The sequence below is a fragment of the Halichoerus grypus genome, chromosome 1 (genome assembly GCF_964656455.1).
Source record: "Halichoerus grypus chromosome 1, mHalGry1.hap1.1, whole genome shotgun sequence".
NCBI lineage: Eukaryota > Metazoa > Chordata > Mammalia > Carnivora > Phocidae > Halichoerus > Halichoerus grypus.
The window spans coordinates 172,610,744-172,630,242 of record NC_135712.1 but is presented as its reverse complement, the minus strand read 5'-3'; the positions used below and the strand labels follow the sequence as shown (position 1 = coordinate 172,630,242).

General features: G+C 38.6%; 1 protein-coding gene across 5 annotated transcripts in view; it reads right to left on the bottom strand.

Annotated features, from left to right (window-relative positions):
* CRBN (cereblon) overlaps nt 1–19,499 on the bottom strand; it is a 31,547-nt gene that overhangs the window by 2,999 nt on the left and 9,049 nt on the right. For all 5 annotated transcript variants that reach the window (XM_036112446.2, XM_036112449.2, XM_036112447.2 and 2 more), the window contains 4 exons: nt 17,975–18,134; nt 2,645–2,707; nt 1,334–1,418; nt 395–510 (listed from right to left, as the gene is read on the bottom strand). In XM_036112446.2, coding sequence (XP_035968339.2) covers nt 395–510; nt 1,334–1,418; nt 2,645–2,707; nt 17,975–18,134 — 424 coding nt within the window. The remainder of the gene's footprint in view (nt 1–394; nt 511–1,333; nt 1,419–2,644; nt 2,708–17,974; nt 18,135–19,499) is intronic.

Below are 19,499 nucleotides of genomic sequence, written 5' to 3'. Positions count from 1 at the left end.
ACAAACTCTTAAATGTTTGAGGGATGTAAAAACAACCTAAGTGTCTGTATGATCCCAAATGAAATGTCTGAATTATCCTTTAAATCATGTAAAACTAGCGGGGCGCCTGGGTGGCTCAGTAGGTTAACCGTCTGCCTTCGGCTCCAGTCATGATCTCAGGGTCCTGGGATCGAGCCCCGTGTCAGGCTCCCTGCTCAGGGGAGAGTCTGTTTCCCCTCTCCCTCTGCACACCCCCATGCTTGCTCACTCACTCTCTCAAATAAATAAATAAAATCTTTGAAAAAAAATAAAGTAAAACTAGCACAACTAGTTTTCTAATTGCATGACTACATGACTGGGTCCCATAGATAATCAAGCCTAAAATAGGTGTCACGAACATGGTCACTTTACTCACTTTATTCATAATATCTAGTTCACAGCGAAGTCGTTGGATGGCACTACCAATTTTAAGGAGCTGAATCCTTAATACATCATCAATAGGAAGACAAGCAGCTACTCTGTAAGAAAAGTCTTAAAGACATGGTGGTTTTTCAAGTTTTTGAAGCAGATAAGTAACAGATGACATATGAATCAGACAGTGTCTTTTTGAAATAAACCCTCTCTACAGGGCTCCCAAAGAATGTGTTTGACATAATACTAAAATACACTAGCTATCGAGTATATATTCTTAGGAAGTTCTAAAATTAATTTATTTTCCCATAATTGGTTTTAGAAATGTCTTTTATTTACTTATTTTTAGCAGTATAGGCGGGAAAGTTTATTGAAGCCAAATTACACTCTCAAGATGTGAGGGCGGCGAGGTCCAAGAGAGCTGTGCTCCAGGGTTTGGGTTTCTGACTTTTATCAACAGGTTTTTTTTGGTCTTTTAAACATGAAAATCAAACCCATGGTATAGGAAGTCAGTCTGCTAAAAGACTAGAAAAATGGCTACAGTAACTGTACCTAATAACCAGAGCAATGATGTACATAAGATTAAATAAGTCTTAGAATTAGGGTCCTTTTGAAAGCCATCTTAAAGAAAAGGGAGAGTTCTGACACTCAAGTTTTTGGATGTGCCCCGTTTACTGCAATTTGGTCTACGGCCATACCACCCTGAACGTGCCCGATCTTGTCTGCAATTTGAACTTAACAGAAAAACTTTGCTTAAGATTAGAGTACTCACAAAATTTAAGAACTTTGTTACAATAAATTTAAAAAATCTTTTTTAAAGGCCCAAATATGTATGCTTTTCAGAGCGAATAAAAATATTAAACTAAAATTTTTTGTTTCATTAAACAGAAAAATAATTTAGTAAAATATCAAAGGCCCCAGGAAGGAAGCTGACTTTTCATACCTATTGGATTTGAAGGAAGAGAATCATCTTTTAGATTTTCGTCCCATTCATGTAGCTGTTTCTTGATTCTATCCATTAAAGTTTCCTTGTTTAAAGTAAAAGCAGCCATAATAAGGTTCACAGACTTTTTAGAACATACTGCTAGATTTTCAACTCTAATAAAACTAATATATTAATAGCAATTTAAGTCTTCACTCTACTAAAATCTGAGTCCCAGTTTAAAAGTGTCTGTTTTCTTATGCTCAGATGATCAAAGCCCCAGCTTGTGTGCCCGGCACTAAGTTAGCTTTCCAGGCCTCTCTCCTCCACTGTCTTTCCCCAGTGGCACATGCTCCTGACTCACTGCCTTCTAGGTGTTCTTTGATCAACTGCGTGGAACTGGTCTCCCTTCCCCCCTCTCTAGGACGGCTTTTCTGACTCTGTTCATAGGGACAGTGGCTCCTAAAAACTTCATAAGCACTTGCTACCTACATACCTTACTTGGCACCTATTTAGTACACAAGACTGCCTACTATCTTTTCACAAACACTTGTCTGTTGTGTTATCTGTAATAGCCCAAAGCTGCTGCAGGGCAGAGTGAACTGTAGTTTCCTTTCGTGTTCTGCTTGTGGTAAGTGTTCAACCTTCAGTGTTTAGTCTTCCCAAGCAAGAGTCTACATCTGTGCGTGAGGTGATTCACTAAGGGAAATGACTGACATTTGTTGAATGCCTACTGTGTGCCAAGTACAATGACTATCATTATCCCCATTTTTTAAAATCAATTTATTTAGGTAAGTAATTTGCCCCATGCCACAGAGGAAATGATAGAAAAGCTTCGAACACAGTGTTTGTGTCTAAAACCCAGATTCTTTGAAGAATTCCAGTTTTAAGTTTTGCAAGGCATGGTGATGCTGAAGTATTACAATTTGAGGAGCAAAATGCTTGCGGATGTAATAGACTAACTGGGGATCAGGAGACAATAAGTTCATATACTCATTTAGGAAAAAAAACCCAAAACATTGTTATGGGATTCTTTAATTTTCTAAATCTACCTACACTTACCACATTTCAAATCCTTAATAGACCCCAAAATGTCTCATCTTGTCCTGAATTTATAAGCCATTAGAAACTGGGAAAATGAAAAATTCTATAGATTAAAGGCAAAGTAAGTCCAGTAGTATCCGATTCCTTCATGCTCTACCTAAATGTAAAGGATGGCATTAGTTCTGAAAATGAGATACCACTGAGTATGAAAGCATATGTTTCATTCTAATGACCCTTAATTATGAAAAGGCTTACTGTAGAAAGAAAAATGTACCAGGTAATACTTACAGCATCATATAAGGAATACAGCCAGCGAGGCCATGAAGTCAAATTTGCACAATGAAACTTTCTCTGAAAACAGAAAAAGAAAGTCACTTAAGAAACTCAGATTCTTATAGTGGAAAGAAAAATATTTGAAAATTGATTTTGGCCCTGGAAAAGATTTTTTAATTTCAAAAATATGGAACATTTTGTAGATAACCCTGTAACAGATGATTTTCTATTAAATTTGACGATCATGTTTTTATATCTTTATATTGTACCTAGAATCCTCATTCTTATTGGCAAAGTTTAAGTATAAAATTTCAGTGCCAAGCAAACTTAGTAAAATTAAGATGAACTTAAAGAGTGACTAAACATACTTCTGTTGACCACATTATCTGCTTTTATACTATTGATTACTTGCTCAGTATAAGAAGTGAAAACTCAAAATACCATCCAAATGGTCTTTGTGTAAAACTTTAAATGGCTTTCAACTAAATTACCACAGGGGCAAACATAAGAAATTTGGCAATTCCAAGAAAACAATGATCATACACTTAAGACTCAACATGATTAAGTCCCCAGAACCACTGGGTATGTCTTCCAATTGTTGTATTTTGGAATACAGATGAAAGCATGCCTAAAACCATAGAAAAATGTGAATTATACTTAATTCCAGTGGAATTTCTATATTTGATGAGAAGGCTCGATAATCGTTAAGATGTCAGTCCTCAAAGTATATATTCAATGTAATACCAATGAGATTGGAATTTAGAAGGGTAAGTTAAAGTTGATTTGGAAAAATAAATGTATAAAACCTACCAAGAAAGTCTGGAAAGAGAAGTGTTCTATAGGACACAAAACATGACTGAGAGAATGCATTGCAGTAGTGCTGTTAACAGCAACAAATTGAAAACAACCTAAATGTCAAGGAACAATAGATTGTTGTGTATGTATGTAAGAGAGGATATGCTGCACCTGATCAAACAAGGCATATCAAACCCACAGTACAATGAATGATTTCATCTTTCTCAATAAAGAAAACAAAACCTACAGAGGTACAGATATTCTTACTTTTGTAAACTGTCAGACATCGGGCATGACACATGAAAAGTAGGTGGGAAAGGAAGAAGATGGGGACTGTCCCAGAGTGGAACAAGAAAAGCAAGCTATAAGACTTAACAAAATGAAAGGGAAATCCTATGCTTGTACCTGCAAGACCAAATGAATGGGTATGAAATGGGGTAGGTACACGACACACGTAGGAAAGACTTGGGGGACTTAGTTGACAGTTATGAACTAACCCTTGTGCTGCAGAGCTCACACCCTACTCTCTCCGCAATCCTATGGTTTTGAAGACATCCAGAATCTAAAATGAGACGATAATGTTCCCCTTCTGTAACAGCCAGAACTGGGAACTTCAATTGTCAGGTCAGGGATCAGGATGCTAAGGGGAGGTCAAGAGTTTGCTTTAGGGATGATCAGTTTGGAGCTGCCTCTCAAGGGGACATGATAATTATTTTTAAGTATTTTAGGGAACTACTACATGGATGAGGATAGACTTGTTTTTCAAGGCTCATGAACCACTGGATTCTTTAATGAGAATTTCTGGTTCAATATAATCCTTCTTGTATTTGAAGCTACCAAAAGATGGGTTTGGGATGGCCTCCAAGTACATGTTCAAAAAGTGATTTAAGCCAAAAGAGCCAGAACATAAGACACTTAAGTTACTCTCCAATCAGTTCTTTACGTTTCAGACAAAAAAACTAAGGCTAAGGATTTCTGTCACAGTACAAATAAATACTACAGAATAAACACAGAATAAAAACATGCTAAAGCAGCCTATCAGGTGACCCTGACTATTCAGTAATAGCAAAGGCAACCACCGTACATTTCTTACAAAAATTCCGCGTTTGGTTAGCATTGTCATCCCCATTCTAAAGATAAGGAAACAGAAGCACAGAAGGATGGTAAAACTTGCCCAAGGTCACAGTTCATAAATGGGGAGTTGCTAGGCTGTGCATCCAGGAGTCTGACTCTAACCATTACTCAGATATTCAAAAAATATTTTGAACACCCAATATGTGTCAGGCATTATCTTGACGCATTTGGGGTAAACCAGTGATTAAAACAAAAAAAATACTAAAATCATTGTCCTGTGGAGCATTATGTTTTAGTGCAGAGAAGCTTACTTCCCAGTGGTATACTCAGAATTACAAAATGACAAAAATGCAACGAAGCTTCAGTGTGGCTGATTGACACGCACTACACACTCCCAGCTCAGTTATCAATATACACTTAGAATGATGTGAGAATGATCATTTTTGTAATACAAAAGCATATAATTTTATTTGGCACCCATGTCAAGATAAAGAGAAACCAAACCAATTTATTCATCTATAAACATTCCTTCCCATGAGAATATAAGGCGAACAAAGCGTGGCTGGCTAGTCTACTAAGAGCAGCGCAGCGGGTCAGGATGGTTACCACGTGCCCTGCCGCCCACGCACGCTTGGTGAATGTGACCAAGCTTGTAACTTTTTTTAAAGTGAGAAGGCAAAAAAAATTCTCTTAAAAGGATTATCTTAACAGATTCTAAAGTTCCATTTATAGATCAATTAAATATATTTAGCCTTAATATTTGTGATGTGCTTTATACAGTCAACTACACAAACTGAAGAGAAGTATACCAGAGAAGACTAGCTAGCTTGTACAGAGCAAATCATGCCCAAATTTAAGCCATTTCAATATCTCAAATTTAGAAGTCCAATTTAGACTTCTGACACAATAGCAGAGGCTCCTGTCTTATATCTGGGTAATAGTGATGGTAAGTTCTAGCAATTTATGGGCATTCTTCACATATATCAACACCATGACTTACTTCTTAAAAGGGCTATACCTCAAAAAATTTTAATACTAGCCCAAAAGTTAGGTGCTTAAAAGTGACCAATGACTGATTCTCTCGTGAAGGAGTATTCACTCTGGGAACAGGATTTACTATCGAAAGCAAGCAGAAAGGCCCTTAGAATGAAATCTCTGTTATCTGAACATAATCCATCACATTCTTCCATTTTTAAGCTTCATAACTATAGCTCCAACTTTGCCTTCCAACAATGCGGAATATTAAAAAAATGTGAAACTCTACTTAAATGGCTCTTTGAAGTGCAATGAAATTGGAAGAGTAATTTAAAAGGCTAAACATGAATAGTAAATCATCACCACTGATATACACAGTGACCAAAGGTGGTCATTTATTGTTTTAAATCCCATCACAATCAGCAATGTAAATAATGAAAATAATCTATCCAACTTATTCAAAAGCTACTAGTTTTTGTTTCCTTCCTTCTTTTACCAAATCCCTACTTGCGTGTAAAAAGGGGAATGGAAGGATATGCTCTTTCCTGCTCTGAGAGTTCTCAACTCCTCATGGCAGATGCACAGCTACAAGGATAAGATGTATGCCTGGGAAATCACAACTCTGTTCGCGGGAGTCCCTGACTACACAGAGCCTAAGATTTCAAGACTTTTTTCTTCTTTACTATAAAAATAGGCAACAGATGCTATTTTTTTACTGCTCCTATTATTATTCTGGGACAAGACAAAACCAGATTCTGAAGTTCCTATGGGAAAGTGAAGCGACAGTAGCCTTCACAAACACCTTGAAAAAAAGAGAAGACCAGTAAGGGGTTACTAGTCATATTTACATTTATAAAAATTATAAATTGTCAACGGTTATAACAGTATTGTGGAGGTACACAAATAGACTGACAACAAAGCAGAAGAAAAAGAATCATGAATTTGGTCTATATGATATCTGGTCCTATCAGTAAAGGGAAATATGAGCTTTTCAGAAAATGCTAACAGGACAATAGGGAGCCATCAGGAAAAAAAGTAGAATTGAATTCATACCAGGATAAACCATACGTGGATAAAAGCTTAAAAGCTTTGATTTCGTTAAAAGCAATGAAATCAACAATCAAAAGTAAAAGATCACATTTTTAATATTTTTTTAAAAAATAAAGATTCCTCTGTACAGGGAAGTCATTTCTAGCTATAATTCAGAATACAGAGGCATTGACAAAGAAAGGTAAATTCAACTACATAAGAAAAAAAAAAACCTTTCTGTAATACGCCAAAGACAAAGTCAAAAGACAAGTCACAAACCAGGGAAAATGTTTGGAACCTATTAATTACAGGCAAAGGGATAAGTTTCCTGACGTATGAAAAACTCCTAAAAATCTACAAAGGGCAAATACAATGAACAGATACTTCCCAATAAAGGAAATACAAATTGCTATTCAACACAAAATGTTACACCTCATTCATATCCAAAGAAGTTCAAATTAAACCTCCAACAAGATTCTGTGTTTTACTTATCAGGTCATCAAAAATTACATTGGACACAACACAGTCTGTGAAGGCAGCATCAGGGTACACACAGCAACAACCTCCTTAGTGAGGTGCTTCGAAAATAGCTGTCAAAATTACAAATGCAGCTTCCCTATCATCCAGTAATCCCATGTCTCAAAATTTATCATAAATATTTACATGTATGAGAGGTCACTGTACACCGTCATCCTTAGGGGACCGGTTATCTACGTGACAGTGCAGCCACGCAAGAGAACACTGTGCAGCTCGAGCAACAAGGAAGCCGTGCTCCAAAAGCCCATACAGAATAATCTCCTGGTCCAGGACAGTGTGTATCCTTTCACATAAGAAAACGGAATGCAATGAGAACATTTGTGTCTTTGTAGAGAAACTGTGGCAGACTTAGAAACTAACATGTGAGTCCACATTGGAGGGCCTTGCCCTTTGGAATCAGTGTTCAGTTCTTCCCTGCTCCGTATGAGCATGGCTTATAAATTCAGCAAGACTAGAAAGATGAGCTTCGATCACTTTCTTAATTTGTTTCCACCTTTCATTTCTTTTTACATTTCATATTTGATGAACACAGTAGGGCTGTATAAAGGAACGAAGAGATAGTCTGGGTAAGGAGGGAGTGCACTTAAAAACGTTTACGTCATACTCCCGAGTAGGTTAAAGAAAAGTTTCCTCACTGTGAGAACCCCACTACAATAAACCCAGCGAGGAGTGAAAGGCGCTGTGATAGGAAATAAGCAAATTTTAGTTTAAAGATCAAATCACAGAATAAGGAACATTTCCAGATGGAAGTGAGTTCTGGAAGAGTGTTCCAGATTATACTGGCCTAACTCCTTAGTGATTAGGGACATCTTCTCTGATGCAGCCCTGTCAGAATGGAAGATGACACAGGCATACTTGTGGAAGCTTAATTTTATGTGATTTGGGATGTGCAGTTCTCAACGGCAAATGTGAAGGGAAGCGTATGCAAACGGTTTCAAGGTTCACTGAATACACATCAGGAAGACTACACTTCAAGACCCTTTAAGTATCATTTCTGCTGAAAGTGTGTGGCAACCTGAGAAGCTTGGGTTGGTTTAGAATCATGTAAGCATCTCCCAATTCTGACTACCTAACTACTTCTCAGACATGGAGACAAATGGATGCACTGCTTCAGATCCTGGTGGGAAATATGAGGCAAATGTGAATAAACTCTATGAAGAGAGGAGTGAATTGAGCCTTAGATCCATCTAAAGACAAGCGGTGTAACGTGATCCAGTCCTGTGGTGAGTTAGCACCCGGCTAAAGGCGCGGTAAGCTGAACCACTGAGACGGTACCAATGCACATGGAGTTCCCGCCAAGGGCATCTACCATCCCCTTTCCCTACACTTTGTGAGTGGCTCAGAGAGGTCTCCCTAAAGTAGAACAGAGTTTTTAGGTCATCTGCAGTCCAAAATAAATCAGCTTGCAATTTTTCTTGGCCTAGTGATCGAGACCCAAATTTCAGAACCTAACAAACTTTACTCAAATTTTAAGCAAGGGAACGCATTTAACAATCTGAAAAATACATGGGATGAAGGAATTGTATTTCCTAAAACCTTTTATGCCTCTCTCCTTCCTTAGCACCTTCTGTTTAGTCCTTGGCAACTCTAAATATGAAAGTAACTGGGTGCTAATGTTTGAGAGTCTAGAATTATTATTATTATTATTACTAGAGAAGTAAGACAATACGGAAAAGAGGACCTAGTTCCAAACAAACATACGCATCCTTGGTCTTTGCGTGTCTGGCTCTCCTTGCTTGCGGTAAGCCAGGGACAGCCCTGTCGCAAAGCCCTAATTCAGAATTTACTGTGAACAAGCTAAGGTGCTTTAGCCACAGAACAGGAAGAATTCAAGCAGTAATTCACACAAAAATTAGAATAAAAAAGCAGTCTTATTTGTTTAACTCATCATGTTCAGGCTTAAAATGGCAAGATCCCACAGACAAGGACACACAACTAGCACAGAGCACTTAAGTCAGAAATGAACTACAGTCACGCTCACCCTATGCTTACCACTTCACAAAACAACGTTAGGATATTTTAATGGTTAATTTTTAACAACCAATCTTAGTGCAGAAAAATGAACACAACTGTTTAAACACTGGGATGAGAAATAGGCAGCATCTTGTGCAGTTTCCTTGCTACATAACATCTCAGTACCACCCGGTGCTGAACACACTATTAAGCATTAAATGACTTAATAAATTCCAAAGCCACTCCCTTAGAGCCCATTACCTCAGAGCTGACTCTGACATACTTATTTCAACAGTGATATTTAAAATGACCATGATGACAAAATCTTCCACTGTTCTACCATTAAACTAAAACAAGGGTAAAAGTGTATCTAAAGTGTCTGTATCAGGTTTGAAAAAAGAAGGACTGCCTAACTATACAAAAGTTGCCTGCAAACTTAAGGCAGTATCTGTTAAATCTTCAAAAATAGTGTCAAGCTGGCGTGGGAATCCTTAAGCAAACTAACATGCTTATTAGACTCCTCTTAGAAACACTCATTAAAACACACAAAACTATGTCTCAGATTGTCCAACTGGGATACAGATTAACAAGATCAAGAAGCCTATAGACACCTGGTTATGAGCCTGCTGACCGCCAAGCAGCCATCCTCACAAGGTCCTCTCTCAAAACTGAATGAATTCTACCTCCAGAACATTAAAAGTGGTGGTACACTGACTAGTGTATGACTCCTTTTTCAATTATCTATATTTATATCAAACTAGGATTCTATGCTAATTTACTCACAATTAAAACCTGCACTACTTGACAAAGAATAGGGGTGATTAATGCACAACTTTTCAGGTTAAAATAGAAATTGTCTCCATATTTTAAAAAGATAAACCTCAAAGAACCTGTATTTCCTAAATTTAAAAACGGATAGTCATTTCCTGTAGGCAGGAATTTTATACTCAAAACTGATACACCTCAAAAATGAGTAGAAACAGGCTTCACCAATTTTTTTCTAAGAGTGATCTAGCCAAAAGGATATGTGTAAGAATTAATGCCGAAACAAGCAGTGTTTTAACAGAGTACACAGTCTCAAGCCAATTTTTGTGGTGTCAACCACACTGTATAAAAAGATAGCTAAAAAACTTTTCTTTCAGAAGTCCAGAAGAATTGAAACACATGACTACGATGTGCTACTCGAAACTCTTCTTTAAGGTAATGTGTTTGTGATTCAAGAGCCAAACATCTGATCTGATGCTAAGAGATTTAGAAAGAAATTCCTCCAGAACTAAAAATCACAAGCTATTAACTAATATAAAACTGAAAGGCATAAAAGCAAGAACACCTTACAGTATTGTGACATTTTTACTATTTTTGCAAACTGCTTTTACATAAATGGCTGCCCATGAAATTTTCAGAAGCTCTACCTTTGATCAAATGCAGCTAGAGTATTACCACAGAAGGTGTCTGGGGAATAAATCATGAGAGTTGTTTGTGTTCCTTTCTTACATACAGGAAAAAAAAGCAACCTGTCTTCATTTTTTGAAGATGCATAAAAAATCAGTTTCCGGGGGGAGGAGAAAGACGGCGGAGGAGTAGGAGACCTAATTTTCATCTGGTCCCAGGAATTCAGCTAGATAGGGATCATACCATTCTGAACACCTATGAGCACAACAGGAGATCGAAGAAAAGAATAGCAGCAACTCTGAAAACAGAAAAGCGACCACTTTCTGGAAGGTAGGACGTGCGGAGAAGTGAATCCAAGGTGATATTCGGGAGGGTAGACGGTGGGGGAGGGGGCCTCCGTCGGCCGCTTCTGGCAAGTGATAGAGCAGCAGAGCACAAAATTGGAACTTTTAGAAGCCGGCTCTGCTGAAGGACGTCGCTCCAGTGGCTAAGCAAGGGTGGGACCGTCGCTGGGACAGTGTGGTCTCAGGACCCTCGGGGTCACAGAAAGACCGGTGGTGCCTGAGTGCGGCAGAGCTCCCAGGGATCGGAGTGGGGAAGCCGGCTGCAGAGACGGAGCCGAGGCGCGGGCTCTCAGCTCGGGGTTGCCATAAACCATGATCCACGGCACAGTCGGGCCACTGCTCCTCCAGCAGGGACCCAACAAGCGGCAGATCCGGGGAGACTCCCCTTCCTCCCCCAGGAGGAGTGGCGCGGGAGCGCACCGCAGGGATCTGCTGCGTTTGGAGACTCCACACCGAGTCAGGGGCCAGAGATAGAAATGCTCGGTCACAGGCAGGTGAGCACGGAGTGCGGCCGGAGACCGAGGAGACGGGAGTGACTGACTGCTTTTCTCTGGGGGCTCACTGAGGAGCAGGGCCCCGAGTTCTCGGCTCCTCCGGGGCAGAGATTCCGCCATCTTCAATCTCCGCCTCCAAAGCTGTACGGAAAGCTTGCAGGGAACAAAAGCGCCGGAGAGCAAACCCAAGCAGGTTACTTAGCCCCGACTGGGCAAGGGCGGGGCAATTCCGCCTCCAGCAAAGACATTTGGGAACTATGGCAACAGGCCCGTCCCCCAGCAGATCAGCGAGAACAGCCAGCCAAGACCAAGTTTACCTGTCAATGAGAACGGAAGAACTCCAGCGCTAGGGGAATACTGCACATAGAATTCATGGCTTTTTTACCATGATTCTGTAGTCTTTCAAAGTTAATTTTTTTAATTCTCTTTTTTATTTTTCTTTTTCCCCTTTTCAACCAACATCTTATCAATCCCTTTTCTTTTTTTTTTTTTTTTTTTTTAAAGATTTTATTTATTTATTTGAGAGAGAGAATGAGAGACAGAGAGCATGAGAGGGAGGAGGGTCAGAGGGAGAAGCAGACTCCCTGCCGAGCAGGGAGCCCGATGCGGGACTCGATCCCGGGACTCCAGGATCATGACCTGAGCCGAAGGCAGTCGCTTAACCAACTGAGCCATCCAGGCGCCCTTATCAATCCCTTTTCTTAAAAATCTTTTTTATTTTTCATTTTTAGAGTCATGTTCTATGCCTTCATAGTAGTTAACCTTATTTTTGGTATATATATATATAAGTTGTTCTCTCTTTAAAATTTTGGGATACAGTTTCTTCTAACAGACCAAAAACTACCAAAATATACCCTAAATCTCTAGTGTTCTAGTCTCCTGCCTGATCACATTCTCTCCCTTTTTTTTTAATTCCTCTTCTTTCTTTTTTCAACCAACTTACAATTCCTTTTATAAAATCTTTTATAATTATCATCTTTACAGTCATATTCCATCCCTTCATTGTATTTACCCTTATTTTTGTACAGATACAAGTTTTCTTTCTTTAAAATTTTGGGAGGCACTTTGTTCTAACAGACCAAAATATGCCCAAAATCTAGTGTGTGGCAATGATCTATGCACCAGTCTGATCATACTTGATCATATTCTTTTTTTTTCTTTTTTCTTTCTTTCCCTTTCTTTTCCCCCGGTTTCAAGTCTCTTCTGATTTGTTTAGTGTATATTTTTCTGGGGTCGTTGTTACCCTGTTAGCATTTTGTTCTCTCATTCATCTATTGTACTCTGAACAAAATGACAAGACGGAAAAAATAACCTCAAAAAAAAGAACAAGAGGCAGTACCTACTGCCAGGGACCTAAACAATACGGACATAAGATGTCGGAACTAGAGTTCAGAATGACGATTTTAAAGATACTAGCTGGGCTTGAAAAAAGCATGGAAGATATTAGAGAAATCCTTTCTGGAGAAATAAAATCTAACCAAGTCGAAATCGAAAAGGCTATTAATGAGGTGCAATCAAAAATGCAAGCTCTAACTGCTAGGATAAATGAGGCAGAAGAAAGAATCAGTGAGATATAAGACAAAATGATGGAAAATAAAGAAGCTGAGAAAAAGAGAGATAAACAACTATTGGATCACGAGGCCAGAATTCAAGAGATAAGTGATACCATAAGAATAGTTGGGATCCCAGAAGAAGAAGAAGAAAGAGAGAGAGGAGCAGAAGCAAATTGGAGCAAATTATAGCAGAGAACTTCCCTAATTTGGGGAAGGAAACAGGCATCAAAATCCAGGAGGCACAGAGAATGCCCCTCAAAATCAATAAAAATAGGTCAACACCCTGACATCTAATAGTAAAACTTACGAGTCTCAGAGACAAAGAGAAAATCCTGAAAGCAGCTCGGGACAAGAGATCTGTAACCTACAATGGTAGAAACATTGGATTGGCAACAGACCTATCCACAGAGACCTGGCAGGCCAGAAATGACTGGCATGATATATTCAGAGCACTAAATGAGAAAAATATGCAGCCAAGAATACTATATCCAGCTAGGCTGTCACTGAAAATAGAAGGAGAGATAAAAAGCTTCCAGGACAAACAAAAACTAAAGGAATTTGCAAACACAAAACCAGCCCTACAAGAAATATTGAGAGGGGTCCTCTAAGCAAAGAGAGAGCCTAAAAGCAACATAGACCAGAAAGGAACACAGACAATATACAGTAACAGTCACCTTACAGGCAATACAATGGCACTAAATTCATATCTTTCAATAGTTATGTAAATGGGCTAAATGCCCTAATCAAAAGACAGAGGGTATCAGATTGGATTAAAAAACAAGACCCATCGATATGCTGTCTGCAAGAGATTCATTTTAGACCCAAAGACACCCACAGATTGAAAGTGAGGGGGTAGAAAACCATTTACCATGCTAATGGACACCAAAAAGAAAGCTGGGGTGGCAATCCTTATTATCAGACAAATTAGATTTTAAACCAAAGACTGTAATAAGAGATGAGGAAGGACACTATATCCTACTTAAAGGGTCTATCCAACAAGATCTAACAATTGTAAATATCTATGCCCCTAACATGGGAGCAGCCAATTATGTAAGTCAATTAATAACAAAAGCAAAGAAACACATCGACAACAATACAATAACAGTGGGGGACTTTAACATACCCCTCACTGAAATGGACGGATCATCTAAGCAAAGGATCAACAAGGAAATAAAGTCTTTAAATGACACACTGGACCAAATGGACTTCACAGATATATTCAGAACATTCCATCCCAAAGCAACGGAATACACATTCTTCTCTAGTGCCCATGGAACATGCTCCAGAATAGATCACATCCTAGGTCACAAATCCGGTCTCAACCAGTACCAAAAGATTGGGATCATTCCCTGAATATTTTCAGACCACAATGCTTTGAAACTAGAACTCAATCACAAGAGGAAAGTCAGAAAGAACTCAAATACATGGAGGCTAAAGAGCATCCTCCTAAAGAATGAATGGGTCAACCGGGAAATTAAAGAAGAATTAAAAAAATTCATGGAAGGGCGCCTGGGTGGCTCAGATGGTTAAGCGTCTGCCTTCGGCTCAGGTCGTGATCCCAGAGTCCTGGGATCGAGTCCCGCATCGGGCTCCCTGCTCCTTGGGAGCCTGCTTCTCCCTCTGCCTCTCTCTCTCTCTCTCTGTCTCTCTTGAATAAATAAATAAAAAAACTAAAAAAAAAATAAAAATTAAAATTAAAAAAAAAATAAAAAAATTCATGGAAACCAATGAAAATGAAAACACAACTGTTCAAAATCTTTGGGATGCAGCAAAGGCAGTCCTAAGAGGAAAGTAGACAGCAATACAAGCCTTTCTCAAGAAACAAGAAAGGTCTCAAATACACAACCTAACCCTACACCTAAAGAAGCCGGAGAAAGAACAGCAAATAAAGCCTAAACTCAGCAGGAGAAGAGAAATAAGAAAGCTCAGAGCAGAAATCATAGAAACCAAAAGAACAGGAGAACAGATCAACGAAACTAGGAGCTGGTTCTTTGAAAGAATTAATAAGATTGATAAACCCCTGGCCAGACTTATCAAAAAGAAAAGAGAAATGACCCAAATAAATAAAATCATGAATGAAAGAGGAGAGATCACAACCAACACCAAAGAAATACAAACAATTATAACAACATATTATGAGCAACTATATGCCAGCACATTAGATAATCTGGAAGAAATGGATGCACTCTTAGAGATGTATAAACTATCAAAACTGAACCAGGAAGAAATAGAAAACTTGAACAGACCTATAACCACCAAGGAAATTGAAGCAGTATTCAAAAATCTCCCAACAAAAAAAGCCCAGGGCCAGATAGCTTCCCAGGGGAATTCTACCAAACATTTAAAGAAGAATTAATACCTATTCTTCTGAAACTGTTCCCAAAAATAGAAATGGAAGGAAAACTTCCAAACTCGTTTTATGGGGCCATCATTACCTTGATCCCAAAACCAGACAAAAACCCCGTCACAACGGAGAATTACAGACCAATATCCTTGATGAACATGGATGCAAAAATTCTCACCAAAATACTAGCCAATAGGATCCAACAGTACATTAAAAGGATTATTCACCACAACCAAGTGGGATTTATCCCTGGGCTGCAAGGCTGGTTCAACATCTGCAAATCAATCAACGTGATACAATACATTAACAAAAGAAAGAACAAGAATCATATGATCCTCTCAATAGATGCAGGAAAAGCATTTGACAAAGTACACCATCCTTTCTTGATCAAAACTCTTCAGAGTATAGGGATAGAGGGTACATACCTCAATATCCTAAAAGCCATCTATGAAAAACCCACAGCAAGTATCATTCTTGATGGGGAAAAACTGAGAGCTTTCCCCCTAAGGTCAGGAACACGGCAGGGATGTCCACTATCACCACTGCTATTCAACATAGTACTAGAAGTCCTAGCCTCAGCAATCAGACAACAAAAAGAAATAAAAGGCATCCAAATCAGCAAAGAAGAAATCAAACTCTCACTTTTTGCAGATGATATGATACTTTATGTGGAAAACCCAAAAGACTCCACCCCAAAACTGCTAGAACTCATGCAGTAATTCAGTAAAGTGGCAGGATATAAAATCAATGCACAGAAATCAGTGGCATTCCTATACACCAACAACAAGACAGAAGAAAGAGAAATTAAGGAGTCGATCCCATTTACAATTGCACCCCAAACCATAAGATACCTAGGAATAAATCTAACCAAAGAGGCAAAGGATCTGTACTCAGAAAACTATAAAATACTCATGAAAGAAACTGAGGAAGACACAAAGAAATGGAAAAATGTCCCAAGCTCATGGATTAGAAGAATATTGTGAAGATGTCAATGCTACCTAGAGCAATCTACACATTTAATGCAATCCCTATCAAAATACCATCCACTTTTTTCAAAGAAATGGAACAAATAATCCTAAAATTTGTATGGAACCAGAAAAGACCCCGCATAGCCAGAGGAATGTTGAAAAAGAAAAGCAAAGCTGGCGGCATCACAATTCCGGACTTCCAGCTCTACTACAAAGCTGTCATCATCAAGACAGTATGGTACTGGCACAAAAACAGACACATAGATTAATGGAACAGAATAGAGAGCCCAGAAATGGACCCTCAACTCTATGGTCAACTAATCTTCGACAAAGCAGGAAAGAATGGCCAATGGAAAAAAGGCAGTCTGTTCAACAAATGGTGCTGGGAAAATTGGACAGCCACATGCAGAAGAATGAAACTGGACCATTTCCTTACACCACACACAAAAATAGACTCAAAATGGTTGAAAGACCTCAATGTGAGACAGGAGTCCATCAAAATCCTAAAGGAGAACGCAGGCAGCAACCTCTTCGACCTCAGCCGCAGCAACTTCTTCCTAGAAATATCGCCAAAGGCAAGGGAAGCAAGGGCAAAAATGAACTATTGGGACTTCATCAAGATAAAAAGCTTTTGCATAGCAAAAGAAACAGTCAATAAAACCAAAAGACAACCAACAGAAAGGGAGAAGATATTTGCAAATGACATATCAGATAAAGGGCTAGTATCCAAAATCTATAAAGAACTTATCAAACTCAACTCCCAAAAAACAAATGATCCAATCAAGAAATGGGCAGAAGACATGAACAGACATTTTTCCAAAGACATCCACATGGCCAACAGACACCTGAAAAAGTGCTCAACATCGCTCGGCATCAGGGAAATCCAAATCAAAACCTCAATGAGATACCACCTCACACCAGTCAGAATGGGTAAAATTAACAAGTCAGGAAATGACAGATGTTGGCAGGGATGTGGAGAAAGGGGAACCCTCCTACACTGTTGGTGGGAATGCAAGCTGGTGCAGCCGCTCTGGAAAACAGTATGGAGTTTCCTCAAAAAGTTGAAAATAGAGCTAACCTACGACCCAGCAATTGTACTACTTGGTATTTACCCCAAAGACAGAAATGTAGTTATACGAAGGGGTACGTGCACCCCGATGTTTATAGCAGCAATGTCCACAATAGCCAAACTATGGAAAGAGCCAAGATGTCCATCGACAGATGAATGGATAAAGAAGAGGTGGTATATATATACAATGGAATATTATGCAGCCATCAAAAGGAATGAGATCTTGCCATTTGCAACGACGTGGATGGAACTGGAGGGTATTATGCTGAGCGAAATAAGTCAATCAGAGAAAGACATGTATCATATGACCTCACTGATATGAGGAATTCTTAATCTCAGGAAACAAACTGAGGGTTACTGGAGTGGTGGGGGGTGGGAGGGATGGGGTGATTGGGTGATAGACATTGAGGAGGGTATGTGCTATGGTGAGCGCTATGAATTGTGTAAGACTGTTGAATCACAGACCTGTACCTCTGAAACAAATAATACATTATATGTTAAAAAAAAAAAAAAAAAAGAAGATAGTAGGAGGGGAAAAACGAAGGGGGGGCATTGGAGGGGAAGATGAACCATGAGAGACTATGGACTCTGAGAAACAAACTGAGGGTTCTAGAGGGGAGGGGGTGGGAGGATGGGTTAGCCTGTTGATGGGTATTAAAGAGGGTACGTTCTGCATGGAGCACTGGGTGTTATACGCAAACAATGAATCATGGAACACTACATCAAAAACTAAGATTTAATGCGTGGCGATTAACATAATAAAAAAAAAGAGAAGAAAAATGTTATTTCCCACCAAAAAAAAAAAATCAGTTTCTCACCTTCTGGTATTTCTGCCACCATTTATATGAATACTGGTCTTCCCATGAGACAGGTTTTGAAGGAAATATCTGGCATTTATTGAGGGATTCTAACTGAACTGCAGACATGGTTGAAGGCAACACACATTCAGGAAGAATTTGCACTTTAGCTTGCTGGATTCTAAAATAAAGAGAACCAAGCATGGTGTTCATTTTTAAAATAAACTAACTCAAACTTTAAGTTTCTAAACATTATGGGCAGTTTTAAATACTAAGATTTTCAGTTTTCTTTTTTAAACACATCCATAAAATACTGTTAAGATGCAAGAATTTTCAGAATATCTATATTTCATAAATCATACCAAAGTTAAAATCAAAGATAACCTAAAGCATGGATTTTCAGTCTCACTGTGAAATGCAAAGGGACATTTGTACATTTCAGATAAATATAGAGTCTATTAATGAAACAAAATTAAAAAAAATAAATATACAACCATCTACTACTGCTTGATACTTCTAAATTAGTTTCTTAGACATCCTTAAATACCCTACCCTTCCCAGCTCCCCATCTGCTGCCGGGCTCTTACACCTGTCCCTTCTCCTAAGTCTAATCTAACTGGAGGAGTAGATAGAGAAAGGAATAGAAAATCAAGAACCCATTTATGTGGATAGTTAAAATAAGACTACAGAATTACATGTAGCCTATATTTGTATGTGCATTCTTTTTCTCCTTCTCAAACATTTAACTTGAAAATGCAAAGAATCAGGGCGCCTGGGTGGCTCAGTTGGTTAAGCGACTGCCTTCGGCTCAGGTCATGATCCTGGAGTCCCTGGATCGAGTCCCGCATCGGGCTCCCTCTGCTTCTCCCTCTGACCCTCCCCCCTCTCATGTGCTTGCTCTTTCTCATTCTCTCTCTCTCAAATAAATAAATAAAAAATCTTTAAAAAAAAAAAAAGAAAATGCAAAGAATCAAAATATGCATATTATCTTTTTTTAATCCTAAAAATTACTTAAACTCCCATGAGAGTGAAGTCACCATTTCCAGATTGCTACTGGAGAATATTGTAACTGCAAACATCTTATCAGGAACAAATGCCAATAGGAACACTGTACCTATGAGCTATTTTCTTTTGAAGGAGTACAGCTCTTGAAATGTAGAATGTATTAGTACATTCAAATGCTGGAACAAATCACTGTCAGACGGACAAAATTCAATGTATTAAAGTCTCTGCTTCATTATTAGTTATGTTTAGAAATTCTCAAGTGGTTTTTCATATTAATTACTGCCTTGACCCACAAAAAGTTAGGAATGAAATTTTGATACTTCTATTTATTTATTAAATAAAATTGCTAACTTGGTTAGACTTATTCCACTAACTTCATTTCTTTCCTGGAAGCTCAAATTTATGTATGCATAACTTCTGAAAATGTTAAAAAAACAAATATGTTCAAACTATATTCAAATGTCCTTACATTATTAGAGCTCGTTAAAAACAAAATCTGTTTTCTTCACCTGTCACATGAACACAAATACTTATAATCATA